Source organism: Nilaparvata lugens, chromosome X (assembly GCF_014356525.2).
Source record: "Nilaparvata lugens isolate BPH chromosome X, ASM1435652v1, whole genome shotgun sequence".
Lineage (NCBI taxonomy): Eukaryota > Metazoa > Arthropoda > Insecta > Hemiptera > Delphacidae > Nilaparvata > Nilaparvata lugens.
In genome coordinates, this window is record NC_052518.1 from 78,150,842 (window position 1) to 78,169,427 (window position 18,586).

The 18,586-nt window shown below is 33.7% G+C and overlaps 1 protein-coding gene across 1 annotated transcript in view; it reads right to left on the bottom strand.

Annotated features, from left to right (window-relative positions):
* Positions 1-910: 910 nt before the first annotated feature.
* The window catches only part of LOC111051023 (bromodomain adjacent to zinc finger domain protein 2B), a 137,276-nt gene continuing 119,600 nt past the window's right edge, over positions 911-18,586 (bottom strand). Inside the window, exons 34-37 of the mRNA XM_039442064.1 lie at positions 16,826-16,998; positions 5,414-5,656; positions 2,695-2,867; positions 911-1,524 (exon numbers count right to left, since the gene is read on the bottom strand). Coding sequence (XP_039297998.1) covers positions 2,702-2,867; positions 5,414-5,656; positions 16,826-16,998 — 582 coding nt within the window. The 3' untranslated portion in view covers positions 911-1,524; positions 2,695-2,701. The remainder of the gene's footprint in view (positions 1,525-2,694; positions 2,868-5,413; positions 5,657-16,825; positions 16,999-18,586) is intronic.

The window sequence follows — 18,586 nt, forward strand, 5'->3', positions numbered from 1 at the left end:
TTAAAATTCTCGTATGTGGAGTTCATTCCCGTATGTGAATTTATTTTATGCTAATTATAGATTACCGTATTATTATAATTCATGCAAATATCAAAGTATCCTTTTTAGATATAAATGCTAAACCAAATAAACATTCCCATTGAAATTTATGGAAATTTTTCTCTGTAATATGGTGTGTATTTCAATATTCAAAATTCAATTGAAAACGATTACTTTTTGCAGGTATGTATAGTATAACACATTGGATTTTCTTATTCGGTTGCTTTTACAACGAATAAGTTTAAATTTATAATAATGTAATTTTATGCTAATTTTAATAGAGTATCAAGCTATTGACACATTTTAATGTTAATGTTAAATAAAATCTACTGGAGGGAAAATAATATTCGTGATATGTTTGGCATATTGAATAATTATATATTATTGATTGAATAAAGAAATTAATTCAGTCAGTTACATTCGCTTCCAGGATACTAGAATATCATATATTATAAAATAATTGATAAATGAATAAAGATAGGCTGAATTACTCATTTCATAGAGTTAATCAATTTCTGACTTGAATGCTATAAAGGAGTTCATTGTTAACAGAACGTTATCAAGTAATCGGGTGTCAATCTATAACATGTGATTGCAATACATTTTTAAATTGATTAGATATTTACAACTTTTCAATCATCCTACCACACTGGAAGACCTTGTCTATTGAGCGTTTGGTAAAGGTATGGAATGGCATAATCATAACCAGTAAACTACATTAAATTAAGAAGTGTAAAAAATAACAAGGTTCCATATATCACATGACACATGAGAAACATGTTCAGTACACAATCCTAAACACAACAAAATGATGGAGTACAACTACATATATATGATACCTTCTATAAGGAAAACAGTAAGCTTGAGTTAGTGTAGTTAAACCCGCAATTATTTGGATAATCTGAGAAACTAAGAAGGATATATATTTGGAATATTAAATCATTACTTATCTACCATGAAATCGAAAGTTAACTGAAATCTTCATATTTATGATGGTCTTTCTCCCATTCAGTTTCCACTTATTCATAGGAATGATTGACTATACCTGATAGTATGAGCAAGAAAAAAATCAAATCGTTCAAATGCTACAAGGCGGTATATAAGCATAACTAAGAAATATTAACCAACAATACAATCTGGCAAGCTAGTGGAAAGGTAATTAGAGAGCGTTTGAATAAAATATTGAATTTTGTTTAAGCAAATTAATGTCATAGCTTCATCTCAACATCAATTTTGACAACCTTATATTGGCCACACATACCATTAAACATTGAACATATTATTAGAAACTACTGACTCCATTGAATCCGAATACACCAAATTTTACATTAAACATATATTTTACAGCTGAAGACACACAATATTCATTTGAATAGAAAACACTGAAATTACATTGAGATTTTTTCTCAATTTACAAATATGACAAACATCAACCTTTCTGGACAGCTGAGGAAACTCCTTAACTCGATTTCTGATAACCTGAAACTAAAAATAAATAAATAAATTGTCTGAAAGATTAAGGTGAAATGAAAATAAAAAATGTTCATAGTGTAAATTTTAATCTGAAAGAGTTCATAAAATTAGTAAGTTCTGATTATCATAGGGAAAACATATTGAATACCTAATGAACATTATTTGAATGAGAAACTATTTTGATCCTGAATTATAAGTATAAGTATCAAATTTGATAAAAATGAACATGAGCTATGCACAGATTACTCTAGAAAAGTTACTCGCTTTATCGAATTCAATGAATGATATTATCATTAACATGGTAGGCCTATGGCTTTTGTTGGTGGAGTAACTCAATTGGTTTTAAACTTCGCCTTTAGTGGATAATTGGACTGAAAAATCCATTTAGAATGGTTGACAACTCACGTTTATAACAACAAAGAAGAATCAAAAGACTAGAACCTAGAAAATAACTCGATCAATAACATAACTGGTATTATAGATGAATAATCTACTTAAATCTGTGTATAAGAAAATTAATTCCTCCACGTGATAGTAGGTTATCGCTAAAACTCGAGAAAAGGTAAATAGATTTAAATAATATTAATGTAACTCTGTTCATCTCAAACTAGGGGTTCATGAACAAGGGTTTGGGGAAAACTTCAAAGATAAAAAAACGTACTTCTTCCTTTGAAATTTCACAAATACCAAACTTCTTTTCAAATACCGGTACTTTCAACATGCGGCAACTAATTAGTTTAGAAAAGTTGAGTGATGGGCATTTCTGAATAATTTTATCGTAATATAATATTCATTTGTTGGATTACTGGGTACGTGGATCATTAAAGTTCAACAGTATTGAAACTGTTCAACAGTAGTGAATGTTCCACATTGAATTGGCCAAGTTTATGATTGAAGACACACCAACTGAGATGGATTTGAATCACACAATAAAAATTTTCTACAAAATAAGCTACCTTATTTAATGTCCCTACCAACATAAACTGGATTCAAGAATTTTTAAACAATAATAAAGAATATATGGACCATTTTAAACTGAGCACACCAACTGAGATGGATTTGAATCACACAATAAAAATTTTCTACAAAATAAGCTACCTTATTTAATGTCCCTACCAACATAAACTGGATTCAAGAATTTTTAAACAATAATAAAGAATATATGGAGCATTTTAAACTTACCAATCACCTATAAAGTAGGAGGTTTCTGATTGGTAAGCTCAGCCCAACGTGTTTCAAAAAACAGTCTCATGCCATGTCCAGCTTTGCCCACTGGGCTGTCATCTTCATTGAAAGTTTCACAATTGTTGAAGATCAGCCGAACATCAGCACAGAATTCCTCTCTGGATTTATACCTGCAACAAACAAATTTCATCCACTGAATTTGATGATGTTATTAATGACTTTTTAATAACTAATCCAAGAGGTAAGCATACGAGGAAGATCTTGATTACCAGGAATCCTGAACCTATGCGAGATTGATTGATTGATTTATTCATCACATTCCAGGTCTTGAAAAACCTATTGCATAACATTACAATTATACATTGAGAACAGTCAATTATACATGAATTTATGAATTTATTACCAAATACAAAAAATATTTTTACAAACAAAATATTCATTAAATTACAATAGTTTTTGGCGTGACTGGAAGAAGAAGCCTTGAGCTCCAGCCACGAGTTCTAAAAATAAGAAATACATTTTTTAACTAATAACAGCAGTACAAATGATACAATTCTGTTGATATATGGTAAATAATCTATGGATGTTGAATTTTATCAATAGTCAAGTACTTGATAAACAAAATATAGATACACAAAAAAATAATATAAAAATTGTCAAGTTCTAATAATTTTTATACAATTAATATTGCCAAAAATTGTTGATTTAGCCAACTCAATTCTCAATTTTAAAATAATAGTTCTGTTTTACCCAAGATCTTATTAATCTCAATTTGGTTTTTGTTATTTTATCCTTAATAAAGTCTTCCGGAATTTTATTTATTAGTTTATTACTCTGATATTCAAATTGGTGTTTACTAGATGTTAATGAAGTAAAGTTAATATTTGAAAGCATTTACTACAGTTGGCCGTATATTGAGAGCAGTCATAGTTATTTGAATCTATTCGTATGATTTTTGAAAATTTTCTAGTTGATCATCCCTGTGGTGTTTCGACTGACCCCATTTTGTAGGGCGATGATACTTGGGAGTCTGTCAACTCCGCCCTGCGATCAGAATGCTTATGGCCACTCACATACAAAGTGAACGTTAGTGACGTCATCACTCGCTTGTCTCGGTTTCTTCAATCTATGGGAATCACCGGTCGTTAACCGGTTCTACCTACAGTCAGAGCTAGAAATTCCATGAATTCATTGAAGGATATCAGTTCCTCTAGATTTCAGTTTATTTATCCTATAAGATTAAGAATTAGAAGCTCTGCTTAATTTATTTTTATTTATTTAATACAGTTGATTTTTAGGAAATTATCCTATAGCTTAATTATGTTTCAAAGGTACAAGTGTAGGTTAGGGATGTTGGGTTTTTGCTTTTATATTGGATTATGTTGATATTATTCGAAACGTTTTGATAATTTTAGATAATAAGCATGAAGAAATAAAAAATTGACCAAACAGCTGATGAACTGGAATTTGGATGAAGTAAGAAGAAGAAATGAATAGAATTAGGAACATGTTATACACTACAAACTTAGAGGATTTTATTGAATTTGAAAATACTTCTACTTAGTCTCTAGCAGACTATTAAACTACTTTGGATGACTTCATGTGTATGATTATGAATATTTGATTGTTTATTGTAATGAAATACCGTATTTGATGTTCAATAGGGAATCAAATCTTTTGAAAAGTTGTTTTCATGTCTATGATTTTATATCATATTTTGTATATGACAGTGTATGTACCTAATGACAGTGTAATTGTGAATGTTTACAACTGAGAATTCAAAGGATTTGGGCTAATCGAATATGAATGTTCATAATAGCGAAGATGGTTATCGGAGAGAGTAACAAAGTGAGAGTGGGTGACAAGCAGTGTTGTTGACCCGTACGTGTATAAGCCAGTTCTTTCTTTTATTAGAGAATAGATGAGGAGACTCAAACACTTATTTGTGGGTTAAAGCACAGGGCTGAATCAGTCTGACTTGAATAGTTTGACCACGTTCCTGGGAGCCTACATTGACCAGAAGTTGACATGTGAGCTTAACTGTTGGCATCTTTGCAGTGAGCTTTCCAATGCTATCTACCGAATAAGATTTCCAAAGGGTCACTTGACTGATAATTATTTGTGTGTGGCATATTTTAGCTTGTTTCACAGCCTTCTGTCCTATGGTTTCCTAAACTGGGGTAGGAATAGTCATGTCTCGGGGGTTCTTCTACTACAGAAAAAGGGTTTGAGGATGATTGGGCGGGGCCACATTCAGGGAACATTGTAAACCACATTTTGTTTCTTTTGGTATATTAACGGTTTGCAACAAGATATTTATGTTCAGTATCCTTTTAAGAATAAGTCCATAATTGATACGGGAGGTATGATTCATAGAAAAATGAGTCAATAAAGAAATATCCCGATTCATCCCGAAAGTCTCTTTTTGAAGTTCTATGTGCCAATTGTTTCAAGTCTTTAGAACAGTCTTTCACTCACACCTTTCGAATATTGTACGTTAATGGTTATTATATGTCTCTTGACGTTTCCAATGACAGTAGAGTCCGATGGCAAAAGATGACATTAATCTATCTATCGATTAAGTAATTTGATATTAGTTTGTTGATTAATTAAATACAACAAGTATTCCGGTTGATTTTTTCTAAAATAGGCTGGAATATTTCACTTTCAAACTTCACAAAAAAATAATTTCAAACTGATCGTTTTCTGTACTAACCCAGAATCGAGAAGTCTCTTTTTGATAGTGCTCAGGTCCATTGGATTCTTGATGATCTTCTTATAGGTAGGAAACTGCTTTGTGTTGACTGGCAGGAGAAAAGGCCATGCTTCATCGTGAGCCTCGAGATCTTCCAACAGCTGACGACATGGCGCCATTTCGCGTTCTCTTTTCTCCTGCTTTTTCTTCTTGCTACCTAAATGCGCCAGTGGAGAATCTGGAGAAGGCGCCTCGGCCGGAGAGCTGAGATAGAATAAAAATTCAAATTCTTCATTCAACAAAACAAGCATATTGTTTACAAGCATTTGAGTTAATGGCCTATATGAGTGAAAAACAAATCAGTAGTCGATCAGAGATTTTTTTACAATATAAGTTCAATGAAACTGTAATGTATGTCATTGACAATATATTATAGACCAGACGCGTATTTATGAACTTCATTTGAACAGCTTAATTGAAGAGAGCAAAGTTCTGTCATCATCAACTTTTCAAGTCTTACTCATATTGTGAGAATCATTAAAGGCGAATTCTTACATATCAGTATCAGAGGCAGTGATCAGTACAGTGGAATATAATTCCTATGAGTTATAATGGTACAATTCCTACTCAGCCCGGCCAACAGCGATTATGAATAGTCTCAATAGCATTTTTGGGAATTAAATTATCACTTTACCGGAAACTTTCACTGATAGTGATATGTGGGAATGCGCCTTAATCTTTCTGTAAGTATACAATATGAACAGTTGCTTTCTCAATCAGTTTTTGAGTCGAGTCAAATCAAATCAAATAGCTTTTTATTCACAAAAACATAATACAAATTTATAAAATTCATTTAAACATTTAAAAGTGAATATTCTCCACATAGACTTCAGTCTGTGAGAGGAGAGTGAGTTCTTTCAAGTTGATAGAGATTATGTTCTCATGTTTTGTACAGTTTATAATTTAAACTATTACAATTGAATTTATTAACATTCTTCAGCAAATCAAAGAATATAAAATGTACACGAAAAATTCATACTAGATATGAGTATATACAGACATATTATATGAATAGTAGCTTAATGGGTATAGTACTCATTAGAAATTTCAAATTCACTATGAGTTCAAGTTCTGAATGTATAGGCGGATTGAATCAGTTGCTCTGCAGCATCCCTGCCAATTTCTAATAACAATCTACCCAAATGTTGCTTGTAGGTGTTAATACTGTAATTTTCCGACTGTTTTAAATGATAGGGAACGTTTCTATACAATATATGACAAATGTAATTACTATTATTTTTCAAGCAGTTATGTAGGAGTCGGGGATGGGCAATACCAAAGTTAATTAGATTTCTTGTATTATGAGTATGAGCTAAATTATTGAAAATGGAGAGTTTGTTGTAGTATATGTAAGTCATTAAAACTCGTATGTAAAGCTGTCTAATATTAAAAACTTGAAACTCTTGGTAAACAAGATTAGATGAGTAGCGATAGTCTCGCCTGAGACATGTCTTGATGATTGCTCGCTGTGCCACCGCCATCGGCTCCAAGGCAAACGAGGAGGCTCCACCCCAAGCTATGATACCATACATCAGAACTGACTGGATATATGCGTAGTACGCCACCCGCAGTTGATGTAGAGGGAGGACCTCTCTTAGCTGTCTGAAGGCATATATCATTTTGCGCACTCGATGCTTGAGTGAAACTGCCTGTGGAGTCCAGCTTAATTTATGATCAATCAGAACGCCAAAGTACCTGTACTGCTCCACTCGCTGCAATACCCCACAATCACACGTAGAATACTGATAGTCATCACAAGAGTGGAGCCTGAGGATCTCCTGCACTGGGCTACTGTTTGATTTAAAATAAACAGGCAAATACTTTGTTTTTCAACATTCAGAGTAAACTTGTTCTGATCGAGCCACTTCCTGACACCGAAGAGATCCTTGGTAGCCTTACTGAAAGCATCTTCCCAGTTAGTTCCAAACGATACAACTGCAGTGTCGTCTGCGAAAAGAAATATCTTACTATCCAAGGGAACTTTACTGAGGTTATTGATGTAGACTAGAAAAAGTAAAGGGCCCAGTTTGCTTCCCTGAATCACACCGTAATCTACATTGTCCATATCACTGGAAATATTATTAATACAGGTTGTCTGTTTCCGTTCATGTAGATAGCTTTGAAACCATCGCAGTGTCACACCTCTGACCCCACAGCATTCCAATTTCTGCAATAGTTTTGGTCGGTTCACAGTATCAAACGCCTTGGCAATATCAAGGAAGGTAATAAGTACATTATTACCCTCACCCACATTTTGCACTATTTCGTTTGTGATATCGAACAGAGCATTGGAGGTATTCTTGTTTAATCTGATAGCCATACTGATTGGAAACTAACAAATTGTTTGATTCTAAATAAACCTGTAATTGAATTTTAACAATTTTTCAAGATTTTTTGGAAATACACTTAACATAGAAATGGGCCGAAAATTATTGATTGAAGATTTAGAGCCCGATTTAAAAATGGGAATGACCTTGGCAATCTAGAATGCGTTTGGGAATTTGCCTAATCGGATAGTTTCATTAATAATGTAGGAGAGAGGCTCGATCACAGCATTTATGTGTTCTTTTATAAATTTAGTATGGATGCCATCCTGACCCGGAGCAGAGCCTCCTCGCATATTCTTGACAATTTTGTAAATGTCAAGCCGCAGGTTGCAACTCGAAAGTCACGGTGAATGATCTACACCATTCACAAATAGTGGACCACGCTCCGGAATTGCACCCGCCAAACGAGCTCCAACATTGGAAAAGAAATTATTAAATGAATTACGAATTACTAATTCGCTTGGTGTCTGACTCTGACGGCACTCCATCCCCGTGAAACTGTGCCAGGGGGAATCCCCCAGCCACACCTGGCCAGCATGCCAACTCATTTAGAACTGACCAAAACTTTTTAGGATTTCCTCCTGCACTATTAATTTTTTCTTTAAAGTAGTTTGTTTTTGCATTTCTGATTGTTGAATGTAAAATTAAATATTGAAAGGTTTCCTTAATACTCTTTTGCTTAATCTGTCTCGGAATCTAATAGAATTAACAAGGCTCTGAGTTATCCAAGGTTTTATTTTTCTGTTTTTAGCTGTTACTGATTTGGTCCGTGTATTACTTTCTATGGCTGATTCGACAACGCTAATGAAAGTATCAGTAGAATAATCAACATCATCCCTTACATCAGTCACACAGCCCCAATCAGTCGACGACAAGGCAGCGCCAAAGGCAATCCAATCAGTAACTCTGTAAGTTGGTGGATCACCCCCGTGAATATGTCCAGGCTCGTTGGGCGCTCCAGAGCTAAGTTGATCAGGATAGTGATCAGTAATAGATGATTCTATGATGGCAGATTTTATTTTGAGGTTTTTGTCATTTTTCAGGAAGAAATGGTCTAAACAGGAATTTCCCGCGGGACGTGTTACACTGTTGATTAAACTTATAAATCCCAATTCATGCATCATATCAAGGTAACAGTCCTGCGGGGAATTTGGAGGAACATTCAGAATATTAATATTAACATCACCACAGAATAATTGTAAATAATCCTTACAGTTTATGCTGAGAAAATAGTTCTGACGCGCCACAACAAACGAATTCAGACAAGAGTTAGGGCTACGATAGGCGAACAACAGTGGTGGCAAGGCACGCCGTTCAGATTAAAGGTCAGGGCTAGGCAGTTGGCGACTCCCCCCAGGCACAGCTGATCACAGGAGGTAACAGCCAGCGAATCGTCAATGTAGACCACAACACCGTCATTCTGATTCAATTTATTTGAGTGACCTAGGTGAGTATGTTTCTAACCTGTAATAGTAACAGTATTAGCAAATAAATTATGTTGTTTGTTATTCAACTGAAATCTCTTCATAAGATATAATCCAATTATAAAACGTCATATTCCTATGACTTATTGAAGGGGAGTCCCTGACGGAAGTTCCACTTCGCCTGAGTATAGAATTCAAGTCGACAATGGGCCTCACGGATGTTATATATCAGCCGCGGCCTACTAACAACGTTCCCATCCGATAGTACGATGTATAGTGTAATATTACATTTTTCTCACATTGGAATCGAATCTTCAATTCGAGATCTATGAAACTTTATAGTAAATATCAGAGTCATCGATAGACGGACAAACTTTTTGACGGAGAAATTTTATCGTAAATGATTGTTGCATTGTTCCATGGTGTCACCGAGGCTTGGTTAGCAGAATTAATAGATAAATAGTTTATTTAAATAGAGAATTAAAATAACAGTTTCAAAATAAAGTTTTATTGAGAACAAATATAAAATGTGAATTCTTAACTTGTAATTTATAATTTTTTGGTGACGTGTCTGTAAAATCGACACCGAACCAGGCTTTGCTCTGTGACTTGTAACTTAGGCTTTTCCTGTTCTTTCTCTCTGAAACTAATGGCTGGCTATGTGTGTGTTGTAAATTTTTGCTCTGAATCATTTTCGTTTATGTGAATTTATTAATGTTTTAAATTGAGTTTTAAACAGTTTATAGTGTTCTATTTTGTCCATATAATTTGTTTTGTATGTATACAAGCCTATAGCCACTGTTTTTCAACTATAAACTGGATAAGTACTTTAGTTTGTAATAGGCTACCTAATTTTAGATGCTTAGACTTGTAAGTTATTGTTCTTTGTATTTGTATAATTTTATCCATGAAGATTATAAGTTCATTTGCTCTGAAAACTGGATTTCTCATTCATAGGCGATAGATCCATTCATAATTTATCAAGAATCTATTACATTGGAGCCGACAACTATCCTTAGGTTAATAGGTGTTAAATGCTATTCCAACCGATTTAAGGAGAAATTGGTAGCACGGCAAATGTTACCCCTGTGGTGGGACCGAATTACAAAATAAATATGTACCAAATGGTACACTATGAAATCCCTGGTTATGAAAAATTATTAGTAGGATAGATATCTTGATAGGTTATGAATGGTATACTGCTGAATGGGAAATCGGTTCAAGAGAAATCAAGTCCTAATGAATATATTATCTGTGCAGACTAGCAAAATGGCATACAATATGAAAAATATTAAAAATTATAATGAGTTAATAGCTGCCTTAACACAAATATTTGATAATTTTAAACAAGAGCAAAATGCTAAGTTTGATGAGCAAAATGCTAAGTTTAATGCTAGGTTTGATAATATGAAGCAAGAATGTACTAGTATAAGACTAGAGCAGGTTAGTATAAACCTTCTATTGAAAAATGCACATGAAACGTTGAGTGATAATCATGAAGATGAAAACAAATTGAAGCAGGATAATAGTAGTGTTAAGATACAGGATCAACTCATTCAAGTTTCTGACAATGTAGGCCTAGTTACTGTTGTTGAAAAAGTCAACCCTAATGAGATAGTAGAATTAAGTAAAGAAGTAGGTAAGGAGTTGTCTTCACTGAAAGTCAACTATCATGAAAGTAATATTGCTACATTGAAGGTTAGGAAAACTATAAACAAAGTGAATGATTACATGAGACAGGTTTCTGTGGAGGTTAGGAACAATGTAAACGAAATGAATGTTGCTTTGAGTGAAGTTGATGAGTTCAACTTTCAACTGAGAATTGAAAAGGTGTATGCAATGCATTCTCAAGTGAACATGACTAACTTTTGTAAGCAAAATTGCTTTGTTGAAACAAATGAACCCATGAATAAAATCATGTTCTTGAAGAAAACAAAGCACAAAGTTTCCATTGATGTATTAGTATTCAAAGGTTGTTTCAAGTTGCTTATTTACAAGATGATGACAGTGAATCACATGATGAAAGGGTATTCCCCAACACACAATGATTAGGAATCCTGTGTTATGCCGGGATTCAGAATAGCATAATCACTACGCAGTGTATGGTAAGAGTCCATAATTGTGTCTTTTTTCTTTCCTGTAGCCTATTTTTCTTGGCCCTTAATCTTTTCAAATTTCGATTCTTTCCTGTCTTTGTGTAATGTTCAGTAAAATTCTTCTATGATGCATATCTTAACCAATCTTGTCCATAGTCATTTAATTTGTATTTTTCTGAAATAATATTAGAAGTTAAAATAGTAGCTTATTTTCCTAATCTTTAAATTGTTGATAAAACTTAACTTTTCTAAAATCTATCCATTGTAGTGTAAATAATTGTTTGCTTGCGGTATATTTTTTCATCATGTATTACATATTTTAATCATGTCTATTTTTTTCAGGTATCATATTAGGTAATTAGGTTTTTCAGAGCAATTTTGTCCCATGTTCTCATCTTTCATTGCATATCGTGCCATAAGCCATATGTAATTAGGTTATAGTTTTCTTCTGGGCTTTTAACCCATTTTGCATTTTATTTTTTTCTTTGCTGTCCAATACTTTGGATTTTTGGTAGACAAGTAGGTGTGATTCTTTTAGAGGTGTGGGCGTGAACCACATATGGCTGGACTCGATTATCTGACCTACTTGTTTGCGATATAAAAACCTTAAGACTGCAACATCAAATGTTTGTAAAAACTTTTGCATACTTTTGTTTTTGTGGTCCGATACTAGAGTCTGCTATCACATTGCCTTACAGACATCTAGGAACTCTCCACCCAGTCACAATAGTCAACATATTTTTTTCCTTCACCAGTTGTTTTTGTGGGAGTGATAGCTCACAATTATAACAAATTAGAGTCATACTTGGAATTTACAAAATTCCATAGTAGTATATTTTATTAAATATACTTCCTCATGAAAGTTCAGTACTGACATGTAGGATAGGCTCTAATTAATCTTTCTCTTCTTTGTATTGTTTTAGGAAATTTATTTACCCAGTTTTCTTTTTCTCTTTTTTGTATTTTTTAGGGAACTTATTTACCCACTATTCATCTTGATTATCTTTGTATTATAATCTTGAAATGTTTGTACTTATTATACAGTCTTTAAATTATAAATTCTTTTGTTATAATAAGTAAACTTCAAAATTTGAAAGTATTAATGAATTCTGTAGCCATATATATGTGATGTATTAATGAAAGTTAACTTGAATAATAATGTTTTCATTGAATAAAAACGTTGTGTTATATTATCAATTGAAATGAGTTAAAGGTTAAAATTTTTCTAAAGTGTTTTGTAATTGATATCTTTTTTAAAATTTCAAAATTGTTTGTTCTATAAATTTTGATATGATTGATTATCGTTTGAAATGGATGCTGGAGTGTATGTAGAATTTTTAGTGGGGTTTGTTGATTAGAATTTTGCTGGTATGTGATTGTTTTTTGAGATGGAAACCCATTATTGCCTAAAGAAGGAATAACAGAGGTTATGACTTAGAGAGGCAGTAATGAGATAATATTTTTTGTGTTGATTACTTATGTTGATTGCCATAGATGCAGATGATTAATTATGAATATTGATTGCCTTTGAAGCAAAATATTATTGATGTTTTGAATGATTTCTTGTTTAATGATTGATAGTAAAGTTTTGTCATGAAATGTAGCTTGTGTTTAGAACATTGAAAAGTCGAAATAAACTATAGTATCCAACAAACGATGATTAATAATATTAAATAATTTGCTTTTTATACAATTTTTGAACACAAAATTAAAACTAAATAATTTTGAAACCCTGAATGATAAATCATAAATGTGAAATGAACTTGCTATAAATGAAATGTTACACTAAATGATAATGAAATGCAGATATATTATGAAATGATTGTGAATAGAAGACCAATTGTCTGAAATTATTGAAATATATATTGAAATTAATTTTTGTTGTGATGATCTGATGTTTTTTACAATTTTGATAATGATACAGGGTGTTATGAAATTCTATTTCTATTTTGAAGAATGGATTAAATTTTGATATTTGAACAGTGAATAGATGGAAATGAAATTTTTTTTTATAGTGGAAATTTATAATTGATATCTCCATATTTCACAATTTATGTATTGCTGACTGTATAATAAGATGTTAACAAATTTCAATTTTATATTGATTATATACTTAAAAATAATTTTAATGTTTATTAGATTGTATTGATAGCCTAATCAAGTTTTTCTTCTTAGTTTATAAGCATTTTAAGATAACAGGTACAGCACAGACATTAACATTGAAATAATTATCATGTGAATCTCGAAATCGGCAACAAGTGAACGACATGAAGAGTGTTAAGAACATTTGGGTGATTTTCGAACTAGTGTGACTCAACTACGCCGATGTCAACACCAATGCCAACACCAATAACTACGCCAATGCCTGCGCCAATGCCAATGCCTGCGCCAATGCCAATGCCTGTGCCAGTGCTGTTGCCAACACTAATATCTACGCCAATAACTACGCCAAAATCTACGCTGAGGCCTACACTAATAACTACGCCAATATCTACACCAATAACTAAGCCAATATCTACACCAATAACTGCGCCAATGCCAAAATCTGCGCCAATGCTGATGCCAAAGCCAACGCCGATGCCTGCGCCAATGCCAATAGCTACGCCAATGCCTGCGCCAATGCTGATGCCAAATCTGCGCCAATGCTGATGCCAACGCCAATAACTATGCCAATGTCAACACCAATATCAACACCAATAACTACGCCAATGCCTGCGCCAATGCCAATGCCTGCGCCAATGCCAATGCCTGTGCCAGTGCTGTTGCCAACACTAATATCTACGCCAATAACTACGCCAAAATCTACGCTGAGGCCTACACTAATAACTACGCCAATATCTACACCATAACTAAGCCAATATCTACACCAATAACTGCGCCAATGCCAAATCTGCGCCAATGCTGATGCCAAAGCCAACGCCGATGCCTGCGCCAATGCCAATAGCTACGCCAATGCCTGCGCCAATGCTGATGCCAAATCTGCGCCAATGCTGATGCCAACGCCAATAACTATGCCAATGTCAACACCAATATCAACACCAATAACTACGCCAAAATCTACGCTGAGGCCTACACTAATAACTACGCCAATATCTACACCAATAACTAAGCCAATATCTACACCAATAACTGCGCCAATGCCAAAATCTGCGCCAATGCTGATGCCAAAGCCAACGCCGATGCCTGCGCCAACGCCAATAGCTATGCCAATGCCTGCGCCAATGCTGATGCCAACACCAATATCTACGCCGATGCCTGCACCGATGCCAATGCCTGCGCCAATGCTGATGCCAATGCCAAAATCTACGCCGATGCCTGCGCCAATGCCAATGCCTGCGCCAATGCCAATGCCTGCGCCAATGCCAATGCCTGCGCCAATGCCAATGCCTGTGCCAATGCTGATGCCAATGCCAAAATCTACGCCGATGCCTGCGCCAATGCCAATGCCTGCGCCAATGCTAATGCCAATATCAACGCCGATGCCAATGCCGACACCAAAGCATACGCCAATAGCAATGCCAATGCTTATTGCTGACTTTGTATCTCAAACTTCAACACTACTACATTACCTGGAGGTAATTGCCATCCATGTTCACATTCGCAACTTTGAATTCAGAATAACAGTCACAGTATCATGAAAGAATTGATTCAAAAAATCCTCTCCTAAATTATTCCTGTATGCAGAACTCTAAACCTTGAAAACTGAAAATATCAAAAAACCAAACCTTACCTAAATTAATCCTCACCTAAATTAATCCTGTATGCAGCGTCTATCTCTTTTCCAAAAAACGAATTACATTGTCATTTCAAGCCTGAAATGTACATTGTATAATTACAAATATGATACAAAATTTACGTGACTCTGTATTGAATTTGGTATGCAGCCGTCTACTACAAGCATGAGGCAATGCTAACTAAGATGTCACCTGTATCGAGTTTGATATGCATCAGTCGACTATAAGTATCAGCCCAACACTACGTGCATCCAGATCAGCCCAACACTATGTGCATCCAGATCAGCCCAACACTAACGTCATCACATTGGAGTCACACTTGACTGAAAATCATACTGAGTGCCTTAACGGACTGTTTTCCAAAATGTGCATTGATAAAATCAACCGCGTCAATAGTGAAAGAAATGAACATTTTTTGATTTATTGAAATTTTGTGTGAAAATTAAATGTAACAATTCATCAATTCATTTAAAAAAAAATAAAATAAATAAATAAATAAATAAATAATAATAATAATACATTTTTCATTCAACATACTAAATTTTTTTTATGCAATAAAAATTGAATTTTTCTATCTATTAAATTTATGTGCAATTTCAAAAAACTATTCTTTACATATTAAACTTTCTGTTGAGATATTTTCCTTTAAATTATAAAGCTAAATCAAAAGTAATTTTGATATTCTATACTTTGAAATATTGTTTGGAAACATATAACAAATGCTATTGATGAATTTTTATAATAATTTTCAATTATAGTTGACATGTAATGTTTTTATAGAAAAAAATGTTACTGTTCTCAAATTTAATTTCAACAATTTTCAAACAGTAAATTTTTTTATGTCAAGAGGGGGGTATTTGTAATATTACATTTTTTCTCACATTGGAATCGAATCTTCAATTTGAGATCTATGGAACTTTATAGTAAATATCAGAGTCATCGATAGACGGACAAACTTTTTGACGGAGAATTTTTTATCGTAAATGATTGTTGCATTGTTCCATGGTGTCACCGAGGCTTGGTTAGCAGAATTAATAGATAAATAGTTTATTTAAATAGAGAATATATATAAAAAATTAAAATAACAGTTTCAAAATAAAGTTTTATTGAGAACAAATATAAAATGTGAATTCTAAACTTGTAATTTATAATTTTTTTGGTGACGTGTCTGTAAAATCGACACCGAACCAGGCTTTTGCTCTGTGACTTGTAACTTAGGCTTTTCCTGTTTTTTTTCTCTGAAACTAATGGCTGGCTATGTGTGTATTGTAAATTTTTGCTCTGAATCATTTTCGTTTATGTGAATTTATTAATGTTTTAAATTGGGTTTTGAACAGTTTATAGTGTTCTATTTTGTCCATATAATTTGTTTTGTGTGTATACAAGCCTATAGCCACTGTTTTTCAACTGTAAACTGGATAAGTACTTTAGTTTGTAATAGGCTACCTAATTTTAGATGCTTAGACTTGTAAGATATAGTTCTTTGTGTATTTGTATTAATTCATCTGAAGATTATAAGTTCATTTGCTCTGAAAACTGGATTTCTCATTCATAGGCGATAGATCCATTCATAATTTATCAAGAATCTATTAAATTGGAGCCGACAACTATCCTTAGGTTAATAGGTGTTAAATGCTATTCCAACCGATTAAGGAAAAATTGGTAGCACGGCAATAGTTAATGAATAGATAGGCATGACCAGTGCTTTTAGCGGATTTTAGAACTCTTGACAGCCAAATCACATGTAATTAAGATTGATAATAATTGTATACCGTAATGCATAAGAAAGTACCTGATAGCAGCTTCTGAAATACTCAGGATTTGAGCATCAGACGAGTTGGTGACGCTAGGACTGGCCTGTGTGCTATTGATGTTTGTTGATTTGTCAACTGAGCGTTTTGTTGAGCTCTTCTTCTTGGGAATCTTGGACTGGCAAGTGGGACAGTGCCATTTCCCACGAGGAACCTGCAAGAGCATAATCGTTAAAAAAATAACAGTTTTCAATCTCAACCACAACATCACCTAATCTAGGCATATGAAGAAAAGTCCTTCAACACATTCTTAGGTTAGGTTACACACAAAATAATCTATTCATTTTCTCCAGTAGCATCATTCAATTTCAATTCAGTTAATGAACATGCAACGCGTATCATAGCAAAGTAGTTGTCACACATGATTTGTACAGAGCAGATTATATACACGTGAATTAAATAAGCATCTGAGTCGAGATAGTTTTTAGATGTTTTATATTATAGATAAAATATAAAATAAAATAAAATAATTAACCAAGTATAGTTGTTTGATACAGGCCCAAAATGCATACCATCAATTAATTTCATTTGTTATTTGCAATCCTCAAAATCATCAATGAAGATTACAAATTGAAAATTGAACCCTATACAAACACAGTTACAGATAATTTCTAAGTTGATCAGTGATCCTTCAATAATTCAAAAAGAAAAGAGTTGAGTAGTTACAAGTAGAAGCAGTACCTACGTTTCTCTGAAGGGTGTGCAAAGCATTGCCTTTGCTATGTTATGGTGTTCCGCAGGGTCTGTCTTGGGGCCAATTTTATTATTGATTTATATTAATGATCTTTTCGCTTACAAATTTCACAGCTGTTACTTCATTCGCTGATACAACATTGGCGTATGTTGCTAAGTACTCTTAACAATTATTGTATTCTATGATGCAGAGCGATTTGAACTTGTGGTTTGGAATAAATCCAATGGGAGTTGCTGGTCTCCTAGCGGGCGCCTTCCCAGGTGGCGGATAGAGGCATGCCTCCTAGATATGGGTGGTACCGGGGAATTAAAACTCCCGGGGCGGACCAAAGCCAGCAACAAAACTGCTGCCTTGCAGACGGAGATCAGTGGATATCCAAAGGCTGAGGGAACAAAATCCTAACAGAAAATTGACTGCTGTCTTGTAGTTTGGTATTGGCATAGAGACAATAGCATTTTTTCTACGCTATTGTTTCTCTATGGTATTGGTGTACCAAAGACTAGGGAAGGAAACCCGAAAAAACTACCTGGTCCTCCAGGTTGGGGGTTGGGTGATGTAATCTTCATCTGAGCCCTCATCCCCGCAAAGTCTCTTTCAAAAGAGCTTCATTTTCGGGTCCTAAATTTTTCAATATTCTACCCATTGAGATAAGAAATTCAAAAAATCTCAGGTCTTTCAGATCTTAAAAAATTAAATTTCTGGATCTCTCTCCTATTGAGATTGATGAGCTTTTTGTTATTCTTGGGTAAATTATTCACATAGACAGTCATTTGTTTCAATCTTTTCACTACCTTTTTAATGGTTATGATTTATCCGTGTTGTGTGTGTGTTTGTGTGAGTGTACGTGTGTCGGTGTGTGTAATGAATAATTAAACTCAACTTAGATAAGTATTTTATCTGAGTTTATTATAAGCATTTTCATTTGAGTTCTAAATGTGTTTCACCTCTGTTTGCAAACAATAATTTTCTCGAGCAAACAGCATTATATTCAATGACTTATAATCTTTAACTGAGTAATGTAATTTTTTGGTATGTAAATAAGGTTATT